Source organism: Mauremys mutica, chromosome 15 (assembly GCF_020497125.1).
Source record: "Mauremys mutica isolate MM-2020 ecotype Southern chromosome 15, ASM2049712v1, whole genome shotgun sequence".
Taxonomy (NCBI): domain Eukaryota; kingdom Metazoa; phylum Chordata; order Testudines; family Geoemydidae; genus Mauremys; species Mauremys mutica.
Genome location: NC_059086.1, coordinates 31,759,962 through 31,774,089, shown reverse-complemented (window position 1 = coordinate 31,774,089; position 14,128 = coordinate 31,759,962). Strand labels below are relative to the sequence as shown.

At 65.2% G+C, this 14,128-nt stretch overlaps 1 protein-coding gene across 1 annotated transcript; it reads left to right on the top strand.

Annotated features, from left to right (window-relative positions):
• Positions 1-3,318: 3,318 nt before the first annotated feature.
• LOC123349765 (D site-binding protein-like) lies at positions 3,319-14,041 on the top strand. The gene is made up of 4 exons (XM_044987939.1): positions 3,319-3,825; positions 9,614-9,943; positions 12,114-12,334; positions 12,732-14,041. Exons 1-4 carry the CDS (start codon positions 3,663-3,665, stop codon positions 12,945-12,947), a joined length of 930 nt encoding a protein of 309 aa, XP_044843874.1. The 5' UTR covers positions 3,319-3,662; the 3' UTR covers positions 12,948-14,041.
• Positions 14,042-14,128: the final 87 nt, after the last annotated feature.

The window sequence follows — 14,128 nt, the reverse complement described above, 5'->3', positions numbered from 1 at the left end:
CTACCCCGATACCCCACTGTGACCCTTTCAGGGTTCTCCAGGGGTACAGGGTGAATCAGCAGTGCCAGGCCACCACCTCTGTGCTCACGGGGGGAAACGCGAGCCCCCACTCCGAGCCCCACCAGCCTGTCCCAGCAGGGGGCGCTGTGGTTTGCCTACACCAGCCCTTAGGATCCTGGAGCGGATCCTTGGGGCAGAGCTAAATCTATGGAGATAGTTACCCGCCCCCCCAGCTGCCCCGAGGTCTGCTCTGTCCCTGGGGCACTGGCCCCTCCAGCCTGTCTGTGCCCAGCCCCTCAACTGCTGGGGGGGGCCGCTTTGCACTCGGATCGGCTGCCTCTGTGGGAGCCGGGCCCCCCTCTTAACCACCGTCCCCTCAGTCCAGCCTTCTGCCGAGCACCCGGGCTGGGGTCATGTCTGCAGCGAAACCAAGAGCCAAACAGAAGCAAGTTTAAGGCTGGGAAAGAGAGACAAGAAAATACAAACCGTGGGGTAGGGTCTGTGCTTATTCCTAGTAAATAAGCAGGGTAGGGTCTGCGCTTATTCCTAGTTAATAAGCAAGGTAGGGTCTGCGCTTATTCCTAGTTAATAAGCAGGGTAGGGTCTGCGCTTGTTCCCAGTGAAACTGGCACTAGAACCCATAGTTATTACCAGTTAATAAACAGTCTGGAAGGTGTAGTAATTACTAGTTAATAAACGAGCAAGAGTCACAAACAGTCCGAGCCTGAATTTATTCCCAGTGTCCTTTCCTGGCCAAGAAGGTGTTTCTTCCCCGTTGGTCCGCCCGGCTTACCCTGGCAGGGTGTCTTCTCCGTAACAGAGCCCATCCAGGGGCTGGCGTCCCCCCCATACGCGGTTCCTCCACTTTTCTCCCGGGTTGCCCAGAGGCGTTTTGTTAATTCACTTCGCCCCAATGGGCCTCCCCACCCCCCACTCAAAGCCTTTCTCTCGGGCACCTCATCTAGGGCGTCCGCACGTGGCTGGGCTGGGCCCCAGATGTCCTCGCTCCTGGGTGAGTTAGTGGCCAGGGTCACACTCCCCTCCCAGAGCTGGGCAAGAACCCAGGAGTCCTGGCTCCCAGCCCCCACCCCCACTAGACCCCACTCCCCTGCCAGAGCCAAGAAAGAACCCAGGAGTCCTGGCTCCCAGCCCCCCCCCCCAACCACTAGACCCCACTCCCCTGCCAGAGCCAAGAAAGAACCCAGGAGTCCTGGCTGGATGGTGGGGGGGGGTCCCCAAATGTGTCCAGTGCCTGAATCCCGGCGCCAACCCCCCTCATTCTTCAGTGGGGAGCAGCACAAGGGGGTTCTGTTATATTGGGGGAGGGTCTTTTCTTAGCAACCCCCCCCCACCATTTCCCTTCTTCTCTTACAGTGGCTGGCACATAGGGCCCCTGGACGCCAGCCAGCAGCCCCCAGCTCCAGCCTCCCCACAGACCGTGCTCCAGGACCCCCTCCCGTGGGGCATTCCCCCCTCATTCAGGGGAATCCCCGCCCCCAGGAAAGCTGCAGCATTCGGATCACTGGGGGTGGAGGGGGGTGGAGATCGTTTGGGGTAAGCCCTGCAGGCCCCCTTCATCTAGCCTCTGAGAGGCCATACCCCAAGATTCCTGGAGCCCCGCACAGACAGCCCCCTCTCTCCAGATTGCTGCACCCCAAGACTGGGGAGAGAGATCCATACCCCAAGAATTCCATCTAGATGGATTTGTGGGACCCCTTAACTGTCCACTCAGGACACCCCAAATCCTCCCCTACCTCCTGGAAGAGGGAGCCTCCCTAGTTGGTCCCAGGCCAAAGGATGGGACCCCTAATTTCACTTGGGGATCAGACACAGGGCCTACCCCAAGATCTGCGAATGGGGAGAATGCTTGGACCCCTTAAACTGTACCCGGAGGCCAGTTCATGCCATTAGGGGGCGCCCTGCGCTGCGGATATAGTGGGGGGGCTCGGGGTGACAGCAGCCCTAACCCAGTCCAGGATATGGGCTCCCCCAAACGAGTCCCAGCCCCCGCATTTGTAAATAGCCCCAGCAGAGTGGGGAGGTCCCTGGGGGGCTGCTGGACTGAGAATCCTGGACCCCCCCCCCCCCCGGTCGACACAAGGTCACGGAGAGGATCAAAAACCCCAATTCGGTCTCTGTGCTGGGTGCGGGGTCCCCGCATACCCAGCCCCCGCGCCCCACCCCAGAGGTGCCGCAGCCCATCACCGGCCGAGGGGTCCCCGCGTCCCAGCCCGGCGGCAGCTGGGTAAATAATCCCCCTGCTGCGTTTTTTTCCAGCAGTGACCCTCACCCGTGTGTGGGCGGGGGGGGGGGGGCGCAGTGCAGAGCAACTACTGCAAAAGCCTGTTTCTGCTGGAGCGCGGCGCGTGGCGCCCACAAAGCACCAGGGGGTGCTGCACCCCGCAGTCACGGGCCTCGGGGAGCCAGGACTCCTGGGTTCTCTCCCTGGCTCTGGCAGGGGACGGGGGTCCAGTGGTTACAGCGGGGGGATCTGGGAGCCAGGACTCCTGGGTTCTCTCCCTGGCTCTGGGAGGGGAGGGGGTCCAGTGGTTACAGCAGGGGTAGGGGGGGAACGGGACTCCTGGGTTCTCTCCCTGGCTCTGGGAGGGGACGGGGGTCCAGTGGTTAGAGCGCCGGGGATCTGGGAGCCAGGACTCCTGGGTTCTCTCCCTGGCTCTGGGAGGGGACGGGGGTCCAGTGGTTAGAGCGCGGGGGACCTGGGAGCCAGGACTCCTGGGTTCTCTCCCTGGCTCTGGGAGGGGAGGGGAGGGGGGGAACGGGACTCCTGGCAGCAGCCGGCCCTGACGGGCCGTGACGTGCTAGCGAGTGTCCTGTGGCCAGGTGGGCGGGGGGGTCCTGCCCCACACACTCTAGTACCCCCCAGCGAGGGCAGAGTCCGGGCGCGGCCCCTTTAAGAACTCAGCCGACCCGCTCTGCCTGCCCCCCCCCGCCGACACGTGCCGCCCCATGTGCTGCCAGCCCCCCAGGCCTCTCCCCCTGCCGCCTCCCGGATTGGCTAAAAGTGGGTCAGGCTCCTCCCACCCTCCGGCTTCCTATTGGCCAAATCTAGGTCAGGGCTCCCCTCCCCCCGCCCATCGCCTCCCCCCCCATGGCCCGGACACATGACCGGCCCGGGCGCACGAGTCTGGGCCTTGGCAAACCTCCCCGGCCCGCCGATTGGCTCGGCCGGAGGCAGCTCGGGTGAGGGCCCCGCCCCCCTGCGCACGCCCCGCCCCCTTTCCCCCAAAGCGGGGAGCCGGGCAAAACCAGAGATTAAGAAAAAAACCTTCCCGGAGCCGCCGGCAGCTGCGCGGCGCTGCTGGAGCCGGAGCCGCTGCGCTGAGATCGGGCGGGGGGGGGCGCGAGGTGCCCTGCCGCGCTGCGCCCCCAAACCCTCGGGGGCCCCCACCAGGCTGCGCGGGGCGCCGGGGGAGGGAGGAGTCTCCGGCCCCCGCCCTGCGGACCCCCCCGGGCCGCCGGCAGGCGCCAGCAGTGGGAGCCGGGGCTCTGCCGGGCGGAGCGCGGAGCCGGCTGGGTTGGGGCGCAGGGTCCCCGCAGCGGGGAGCCACCGCAGCTCGTCGCCGGACCGGGTCCCGCGGGAAGCGCTGCTGGCCCTTGGGATCCCCAGCCCCGGCGGGCACCGCGGGGATCCCCGACGGGCCATGGCCAGACCAGCCGCCCAGCTGGGCGCCACGGAGCGGCTCCCGACCCCTCTGCTCGCCTCCCCGCCGCTGGGGGTGCCCGGGGCCGGCATGGTCAGCCTGAAGAGCCTCCTGCAGGGGCCCATCAAGAGCCCGGAGCGCAGGCCCAAGGACCTGAGCACCTGTAAGTGCCCTGGCGGCCGGGCGTCCCGCGCGGGTCAGTCGGGCTGGGGATCGGCACCCCAACGCCACCGGCCGGCCAGCCCCATGCGCACCCCTTCCCTGTAGGAATCCCCCCATCCCCCCATGGGAACCCCTCCATCCACCCATCCGTCCATCCCCATGGGAATCCCTCCATCCATCCGTCCATCCCCATGGGAACCCCTCCATCCATCCATCCGTCCATCCCCATGGGAACCCCTCCATCCACCCATCCGTCCATCCCCATGGGAATCCCTCCATCCATCCGTCCATCCCCATGGGAACCCCTCCATCCATCCATCCGTCCATCCCCATGGGAACCCCTCCATCCACCCATCCGTCCATCCCCATGGGAATCCCTCCATCCATCCGTCCATCCCCATGGGAACCCCTCCATCCATCCATCCGTCCATCCCCATGGGAACCCCTCCATCCATCCATCCATCCCCATGGGAACCCCTCCATCCATCCATCCATCCCCATAGGAACCCTGCCATTCATCCATCCATCCATCCATCCCCATAGGAACCCTGTCATCCATTCATCCCTATGGGAACCCCACCATCCATCCATCTGTCCGTCCATCCCCATAGGAACCCCGCCATCCATCCATCTGTCCATCACCATAGGAACCCTGTCATCCATCCATCCCCATGGGAACCGCACCATCCATCCATCCATCCTCCCCTATGGGAACCCCGCCATCCATCCATCCATCCCCATGGGAACCCCGCCATCCATCCATCTGTCCATCCGTCCGTCCATCCCCCTAGGAACCCCACCATCCATCCATCCATCCATCCATCCATCCATCCCCATAGGAACCCCACCATCCATCCATCCATCCCCATAGGAACCCCGCCATCCATACATCCATCTGTCCATCCCCATAGGAACCCCGTCATCCATCCATCCATCCCCACAGGAACCCCGCCATCCATCCATCTGTCCATCCATCCATCTGTCCATCGCCATAGGAAGCCTGTCATCCATCCATCCCCATGGGAACCCCACCATCTATCCATCCATCCATCCATCCCCATAGGAACCCCGCCATCCATCCATCTGTCCATCCCCATAGGAACCCTGCCATCCATCCCCATGGGAACCCCACCATCCATCCATCCATCCCCATAGGAACCCCATCATCCATCCATCCATCCCCATGGGAACCCCGCCATCCATCCATCCATCGATCCCCATAGGAACCCCCCATCCATCCATTCGACTGTCATCCGTCCGACCATCCATCCATCCCCAAAGGAACCCCACATCCATCCATCCCCATACAAACCTTGTCATCTCTCCATCCATGAACCCCGCCATCCATCCATTCCCCTACTCCCCTCTCTCTAATCCACCCCTCGGCAGTCTCTCTCCATACTGCCCTCCCTGCCCGATGTGACGAACCGTGACACCCGCGAACTGCCCAGCGCGCTCGTATTGCTATGGAAATACACCCCGGACAGGGCCCTCGGTCCCCCTCTGCAGCCCACCCAGCGTCTGTCCAGTGGTGCCCTTGTGCCAGGCTGTGCACCCTCTCCCCCAGCCGGCTGTCAACTGGGGCAGGATTTGCACTCTGGGCTGGAGAGGGGCAGCCGAGAGGGAGGGAAAGGGGGTGGAAATTGTACCGGGACCCAAGCTCAGGGGGCCCCCCAAAGGTCTGTGTAAATGCAGTGAAATGGGAGGGGTCCCAGCGAACGCAAGGTGCCCAGACCCCAAATTCCTCTGGGCCGGCCTGGCCACAGGGACCCCTCTGGGCAGCAGCCCTGGCTGCACCTGGGCCCAGGCATGTCGACTCCTGGGCCACCAGGAGCACTAACTTGTGTGTGGGAGAGAGACAGAGGCTGTGTGTGTGTGTGTGTGTTTGTGCAGTTTTGTGTACAAGACAAACAGAAGTGGAGCGAGTGTGTGTGTGTGTATTAATGTGTGTTTGTGACAGAGAGCGTGCATAGTTCTGGGTGAGAGACAGACAGAGGCAGAGTGTGGGTGTATCAGTGTGTGTTTGTGTGTGAGAGAGATGGACAGACAGAAGCTGTGTGTGTATTAATGTTTGGCTGTGAGAGAGACTAGCAGAATGTGTGAGAGAGAGACAGACAGAGGCAGTGTATATGTATTGGTGTGTGTTTGTGTGTGAAAGAGACGGACAGACAAGCCGTGTGTGTATGTGTATTAATGTGTGGTTGTGAGAGAGACTGTGTGTGTGTGAGACAGACAGAGACAGTGTGTGTGTGTATTGGTGTGGTTTTGAATGAGAGAGACAGAAGCCCAGCGTGTTTGTGTATTTGTGACTGTGTGTGACACAGAGGCAGTGTGTGTGTGTGTATTGGTGTGGTTTTGTGAGAGAGAGACGGATGGACAGAAGCCGAGTGTGTGTGTGTGTGTATTTGTGATAGATAGGCCCGGTGTATTTGTATTAGAGCTCCAGACAGAGGCAGAGCGTGTGTGTGCGTCCGCGCCTGTACGTGTGTGTGTGCGTGTGTGTGTCTGTGTATTTGTGGGTTTGCAGGAATGGCCCTGGTCTTCCACTGGCCTGTCTGCTCCCACTGAGAAGTTTAGAAAAGTCTGGAGGCGCTGGGGGAGGTCTGGGGGGCAGGGTCTGTGCAGGTTCCCTGCCTAATTGCGTGACACACACACACACACACACACACACACACACACACACACACAAACAGCTCTAAATCCCCACAGCCAGCACACAGCCGGGACACGGGATGTGACAGGAGGCAGAGAAACGTGCGCCGAGGGTTGTTTTTTATTAGGGTTTTTTTTTTTTTTTTTTTGCCTAAGGAAATGTTGGTAAAAAGCTGCCAAGCGCCTGAGCCCATGTGGACCCAGGGCAGGGGGTGGGTTGTGTTTTGACAGATGAGCGAGCCCCACATCGGGCCTCCGGGGTCAGGTCGGGGCAGCCTCTGATGCCCTGCTACAGCAGGATCTCGCTAGCCACGGGGTAGCCCCCTCCCATCCCATCCCAAATTCCCCCCACCCCGTGGCACATGGTCCCTGGTTGCTGCTGGTCAGGAGTGAGGGGCACCAGCAGAGCTGCGGGGGGAGGGGGGGAGCCCAGGGCTGGGCTAGCAGGGGCTGCGAGTCGGGAGTGAGGGGCACTTGTGCAGGGGAAGGCCCCCCCAGGGCAAGCAGCCCCTTCCCCCACCTGTGCTGGGGGAGGGGGCCCCTTGGGCAGTGACTCAGCCCTGCTCTCGGGGCGCTGCCCCGCTGGGCACGGGAGAAACCCAGCCCAGGGCGTGACCCGGGGCTGTCACCTGGCTCCCTCCACACGTGGGCCGGGGAGTCAGGCCCCAGGAATGGGGTGTCGCCCGGGCATCCCGCCTGCTCCACCTGCTGCAGCCCCGTGCCAGCCTGCGGGGCAGGAGGAGGGGCAGCCTGGAGTCTAGGCTGGGCGGGGCTGGGAGATGTGGGGTGCCCACCCGGCCCATAACCCCTTGTCAGCCCTGCCACCATGGAGCGTCCCAGCGTCCTTTGCTCCATTCGGGGCTTGTTTCTTCCCAGAACCCTTTGCACCATTCCTCAGTCTTCTTGGGACATCCCAGAACCCTTTGCACCGCTCCTCACGTTTCTTGGGACATCCCAGAACCCTTTGCACCGCTCCCCACGTTTCTTGGGACATCCCAGAATGCTTTGCGCCCTGATTCCCTTCCCACCTTGACACCAGGCCTTGGGGGGGGGGGAGGGTTGCTTTCGAGGCCGGAGACTAAAGCCAGACACACCGAACCCCAGGTGTTTTGGGGGGACAGGGGAGTTGGGGATCACAGGGGGATTTGTGATGCAGGCAGCTGACAATGAGAAACCAGGACTCCTGGGTTCTCTCCCCGGCTCTGGGAGGGGAGTGGGGGCCAGTGGTTAGAGCAGGGCGGGGGAGGGGAGAGGCTGGGAGCCAGGATTCCTGGGTTCTCTCCTCGCCTCTGGAAGAGGAGTGGGGTCTAGTGGTGGTGGTGGGGGCGGAGTTTGGATCCGGGACTCCTGGGTGACTTTGCAGGTGCTGGTGCAGCAGCGCTCTGTGTGGGAGGCAGATTGGAAAGCCGAAGCAGGGTGCTCCCCTCCCTTGGGTGCCGACCGATTCCCCCCGCCGGTCTGGAACCCGCAGCGCCGGGCGGGGGGCCCTGCACAAGGAGGGTGTTAGTGCCTGCGCCGCGCACGCTGCAGTGAGCAGCCGAGCCGGGGTCGCCCGAGGTGAGCCAGGCCTCACGTGTGCAGGGAGCGGGCGGGCGGCACGTGCACGGAGCCAGCCCGGCTGCGGCTGAGGCTGGGGAGCAGCTGGGGCCCAGGGACGGGGCAGTGTCTGGCTGGCGCCGTGCAGGCCCTGACTGTCCATCCACGCGCCCCCCCCCCCCTGCATCTGTCCATCCGTCCCCACATCCCCCCTCTGTCTAGCCCAGTCTCACTCATCCGTCTCTCTCGGCACCATTCTCTCTCCCTCCTTAAGTTCAATACCCCCCCCCCGCAGGGTCTCCGTACTCTGGGGGGGCTCCAGGGCTGCTCCCCATCGCTGCCATGCTCAGGGTGGGGGGCCCGGCTGCGATCCGCTTAGTTTCTCTTCCTGGGTCTCTGGCAAACACACCCAGCCTGGGATTCGTGCACACCTCCCCATCCCCACTTGTGCATGCAAATCCACCCACTTGTGCACTTACTGGGGCACACACTTCCACACACGTGTGCACGCAAACCCACCCCCTTGTGCACACATTTGTGCATGCACCCTCACCCCTGTGTGCACACACTTACTCACGCACGCACAACTACAGGGCTGCACTCGCGGCCCCTGTTCCCTGGCACTCACCTGCCCCTGGCCACGCCTGGCTGCTTGCTCTCGCATTCCTGGGTGCGGTGCCGCGCAGGGCCTGCCGCTCACACCCCCAGCACACCCCCCTCACATGCGCCCGCTTGTGCTCTCCCCCGTGCGAGCAGCCTGCGAGCTGTGGAGGATCACACTGCCAGCGCCCCACGTGAGCACAGGCCGGCTGCCACTGGGAGCCGACACACGGTCGCTTGGGAACGCGCCCGCGAAATCCCGCAGCTCCCACACTCCCACGGATTTGAACGCCCTGTGGACTCCCCCAGCAGGGCCCCGGGCAGACACACAGCGTGCAGGGCTCATCTCTGCCAGCAGGGACACACACTCCCAGCCCCCCCTCCCCAGCTCTAATCACTAGACCCCGCTCCCCTCCCAGAGCCAGGGAGAGAACCCAGGACTCCTGGCTCCCAGCCCCCCTGCTCTAACCACTAGATCAGGGGTAGGCAATCTATGGCACGGGTGCCGCAGGCGGCACGTGAGCTGATTTTCAGTGGCACTCACACTGCCCAGGTCCTGGCCACCAGTCCGGGGGGCTCTGCATTTTAATTTTAAATGAAGCTTCTTAAACATTTTAAAAGCCTTATTTACTTTCCATACAACAATCGTTTAGTTCTATATTACGGACTTATAGAGAGAGACCTAAAAATGTTACAGTGTATGACTGGCACCCCTTAAATCAGAGTGAATAAATGAGGACTCGGCACAGCACTTCTGAAAGGTTGCCGACCCCTGCACTAGACCCCAGTCCCCAACCAAAGCCAGGGATGGAACCCAGGCGTCCTGGCACCCAGCCCCCTCCTGCTCTAACCACTAGTCCCCACTCCCCAACCAGAGCCAGGGATGGAACCCAGGCATCCTGGCACCCAGCCCCCACCTGCTCTAACCACTAGTCCCCACTCCCCAACCAGAGCCAGGGATGGAACCCAGGCGTCCTGACCCCCCCTCTCTCCCACTCCAGGCCTGGCCAAGGAGAAGGAGCGGAAGATGGAGGAGGAGCTGGGGGGCGCTCGGGCGGGCCAGTGCGCCTACTTGGGCTCCCTGCTGTGGGAGCGGACCCTGCCCTACAGCGAGATCGAGTACGTGGACCTGGACGAGTTCCTGCTCGAGAACGGGCTCCCCCCCAGCCCGGTCCAGCCGCCCTTCTCCCCGGCCAGCCAGGCCACCCGCTCGCCCTCCAGTGGCATCGCCGTGGACCTCAGCCGCCCGGCCTCCTGCACCTCCTCGGCCTGCTCCTCGCCCGCGGAGTGCCCGGGCAGCAGCGACGGGGACCAGTGCTGCACCACAGCAGGTAGCCGGAGGCACCAGGAGGGAGCAGGGCTTGGGGGGGGGGGGGCAGGGAGCATGGGGGGGCAGGGAGGTGGGGCTGGGGGGGGCAGTGCCCAGGGGAGCTAGGGGGCCCAGCAGCCTGGGAGGGTTGTGTGTGGGGGGGGGGGTCTCTGCTGCTGAGTCACTGTCTCTCAGTCCCTGCCCCCCAGCACCAGGACACGTGGAGGGGGCAGACCCCTGGGCCCGCCCCACTCCCAGCCCCACAAGCCTCCCAGGCAGCCGGCACATGACGCCAAGCCAGGGAATCGCCCCGGGGCGCTCCCGTAACAGGGAATCCCCCAGCCCCCCCCCCCCAACGGGGAATTCCCCCCACCACTCACTTATCTCCCAATCCCCCCCCACGGGGTTCTCCCCCCTCCCCACTGGAATCTGGAGGCCGCCGGCCCCTCCCACCCCGCCGTGTTCTCCTCTGGCCCCCCCCAGCTGGCTCCCCCCTCCCGCCCCCTTCACGCTCCGGCCCACGTGCGCCCGCCCGGCCCGGCCCCTCACACGCGGGGGCGGAGGCTGCAGAACGTGACGGCGGGGGGGAGGTTCGTGCGGGGACACGAGACCGCGGATTAGACACGGGATTCCCCCGCGCGGCGCCCTGCGTCCCCCCCCCCGCCCTGAACCTCCTCCCCCCGCCCTGCTCGCTCCCTGCCCCCCCCTGCAACCTCCCCCCGCCCCCTCCCGCCCTGCTCGCTCCCGGCCCCCCCCTGCAACCTCCTCCCCCCGCCCTGCTCGCTCCCTGCCCCCCCCTGCAACCTCCCCCCGCCCCCTCCCGCCCTGCTCGCTCCCTGCCCCCCCTGCAACCTCCCCCCGCCCCCCCCGCCCTGCTCGCTCCCTGCCCCCCCTCCTGCATCCTCCTCCCCCCCGCCCTGCTCGCTCCCTGCCCCCCCCGCCTGCAACCTCCCCCCCGCCCTGCTCGCTCCCTGCCCCCCCTCCCGCAACCTCTCCCCGCCCCCTCCCGCCCTGCTGGCGCCCCGGCCCCCCCGCCTGCAACCTCCCCCCGCCACCTCCCGCCCTGAAACCTCCTCCCCCCCGCCCTGCTCGCTCCCTCCCCCCCGTCTGCAACCTGCCCCCCCCCGCGCGGCGTCCTGCTCGATCCCTGCCCCCCGCCCCCTCCCGCCCGCCTCGATCGCTGCCCCCCCCGCCCTGAAACCTCCTCCCCCTCCCGCCCTGCTCGCTCCCTGCCCCCCCCCGCCTGCAGCCTGCCCCCCCTGCCTGCAACCACCCCCCACGGGCGGCACCCTGCTCGCTCCCTGCTACCCCCTGGCCCTGCAACCAGCCCCCAATCCCTGCCCGCACCTTCATCCCTGACCCACACACCCTGTCCTGCACCCACTCCCTGCATCTCCCTGCCCCCCACCCACCTGGCACCCTGCCTGCTTCCCCTCCCCCATCCACCCTGCCGCCCCTGCTTCCCAGCCTGCACCCTGCCTGCAGCCCCCACCCCGTGTGCACCCGTCACCCGCTGTGCACAACTCCCCCCGATTTGGAGAGGAATACCAGCCCCCTCCCCCCACACAAGCACACACAGATACAGGGATCTGGTCTGGGAGCCAGGACTCCTGGGTTCTCTTCCTGGCTCTGGGTGGGGAGCTGGGTCTAGTGGTCAGAGTGGTGGGGGGAGGGCTGGGAGCCAGGACTCCTGGGTTCTATTTCCTGCTTTGTGACATTGTCCAAGTCCCTTCCCCTCGCTGTGCCTCAGTTTCCTCCCCCGGGGAACTGCCCTGGCAGGTGTTTATGGGGCCCAGGGGGTGCCTGGCTCTGGCCCAGCCAGGCTGCCCGGTGCCTGGCTGATCCCTGGCAGCAGCGAGGTCCCACTGGCTGTAAACCCGCCTCTAATCCCCTCCTGGCACCACAGCTCCCCGAAGGCTGGCGGTGCCCCCACAGCTGCCCCACGCCTGATCCCTGCAGAGCTGCTAAGCAGGGTCACAGCAGGTCAGGGCTTGGACCAGGGGCCCGCCTAGGAAATACTAGCTGCTCAGCAGGGGGCGCTGGCCCCATTACGCCAGGGTGTGGGGATGGGGGGCTAGGCAGGGGGGGCAGCTGGATGGCTCAGTACTGCCATCTGGTGGCGTGAAGTGGGAATGTCCCTTGCTCTGACCTTCCCCTGTCCCCCCCCCCCTCGTTCCCCCCCCCCCCCCCAGGTCCGGTGACCCCCGCCTCCCGGAACACGCCCAGCCCGGTGGACCCCGAGGCGGTGGAGGTGCTGATGAACTTTGACCCGGACCCCGCGGACCTGGCGCTATCCAGCATCCCGGGTCACGAGACCTTTGACCCCCGGAAGCACCGGTTCTCGGACGAGGAGCTCAAACCGCAGCCGATCATGAAAAAGGCGCGGAAAATCCAAGTGCCGGACGAGCAGAAGGTGAGTCCCAGCCCGGGGGGGGGGGGGGGGGGGGGGGTGTCGTGGGACAGGGGGCCTCTCCCTTCTGGGGGGCACCGGCTCCCATCCGGCCCCAGGGCGGGGACTGGCTGGCTCAGGGGGGCAGGGAATGGGGCACAGGGCCTCTCCCTTCTGGGGGGCACCGGCTCCCATCCGGCCCCAGGGCGGGGACTGGCTGGCTCAGGGGGGCAGGGAAGGGGGCCCGGGGCCTCTCCCCTCTAGGGGGCGCCGGCTCCCATCCGGCCCCAGGGCAGGGACTGGCTGGCTCAGGGGGGCAGGGAATGGGGCACAGGGCCTCTCCCCTCTAGGGGGCGCCGGCTCCACTCAAGTCTCTCTCTCATTCCTTTTCTCTCCCTCTGCCCCATGGGTCTCCCCCCAGGATGAGAAGTACTGGAACCGGCGCTACAAGAACAACGAGGCGGCCAAGCGGTCGCGGGACGCCCGGCGGCTCAAGGAGAACCAGATCACGGTGCGGGCCGCCTTCCTGGAGAAGGAGAACGCCGTCCTGCGGCAGGAGGTGGCCAGCATCCGCCAGGAGCTCTCCCGCTACCGCACCATCCTCACCAAGTACGAGTCTCAGCACGGCGCCTTGTAGGACGCCGGCCACCTGCACCGCCACGCGCCCCGGCCCCCCCGCGGACGGGGGGGGGGCTGCTTTCCCGCAGCCAGGGGGCGCCCTCTTTCCCCCTTCCCCCGCTCCTGGGCTCCCCCCCTGCGGGGGCTCCAGCGGATGGACCAGGAGCAAGGAGAGACACTGGCTCGGACCTGGACCCTGCTCCCCCTTCCCGGGCGGAAGTGGGGAGCCAGGCTGACTCTTTCCCGGGGAGCGGGCCGGAGTGTGTGGGGGGGTCTGAACTGGTGACGCAGCCCCCCCCCCAGCCCTGCAGCAGGACTAAGCGGGGGTTTGGGTGGGCGTGCGCACATACGCCCCGCCCCACCGAATGGAAGAGGTGGGTGGGAGGCACAGAGCCAATCGGTGGCAGGGTTATCTGATGAAGGGGAGGGGCTGGGAGCCAGGACTCCTGGGTTCTATCCCTGGCTCTGGGAGGGGAGTGGGGGCTAGTGGTTAGAGGAGGGGGGCTCTGGCCTCCTGGAGCTGAGGGTAGAACCCAGGAGTCCTGGCTCCCAACCCCCCTTGCTGGAAAAGAGACCAAGGGCTGTTACTTTGCCAGCTCTTGTGCATCACCTGCTGGTGGCGAGTTGTAATAGGCACCTGTGGCTTCTATCAGTCACAGCCAGGGACTGGGTGAGGGGGCTGGAGCCTGGGGGGTCCTTCACCCTAGTGCCCCCCGACTCCCCCTCCCTTCTTGCTTCAAACTGCTTCTCAACAGCCAGATTTCAGAGCAAGCAAGGCCAGTAACTTTGCTTGGGGGGGGGGTTGGAATCCCAGGACTCCTGGGTTCTCTCCCCAGCTGTGGGAGTGGAGTGGAGTCAAGTGGTTGGGGGGGGGGTGGACCTCTGACCTCCCAGGGCAGGGATAGAACCCAGGAGTCCGGACGCCCAGCTCTCCACGACCCCACTCCCCACCCAGAGCCGGGGATAGAGCCCAGGAGTCCTGGCTCCCAGTCCTTCTCCTTTAACCCTTTGCACTCTGACCACTTTTGAGGCGCCGGTGTTGCTGGCAGGGGGGGCGCGTGGCGCGTCCCCGCCGGGACACTCCACGGGTTTGCACAGGGGTTCAGAGCAGGGTGGTGGGGGGAGGGGAGAGTTCTTCTTAAGTATTATTATTATTCTAATGACTCGCTCTATATTTTGTTAAGTGCGCCCGGGGTGTCC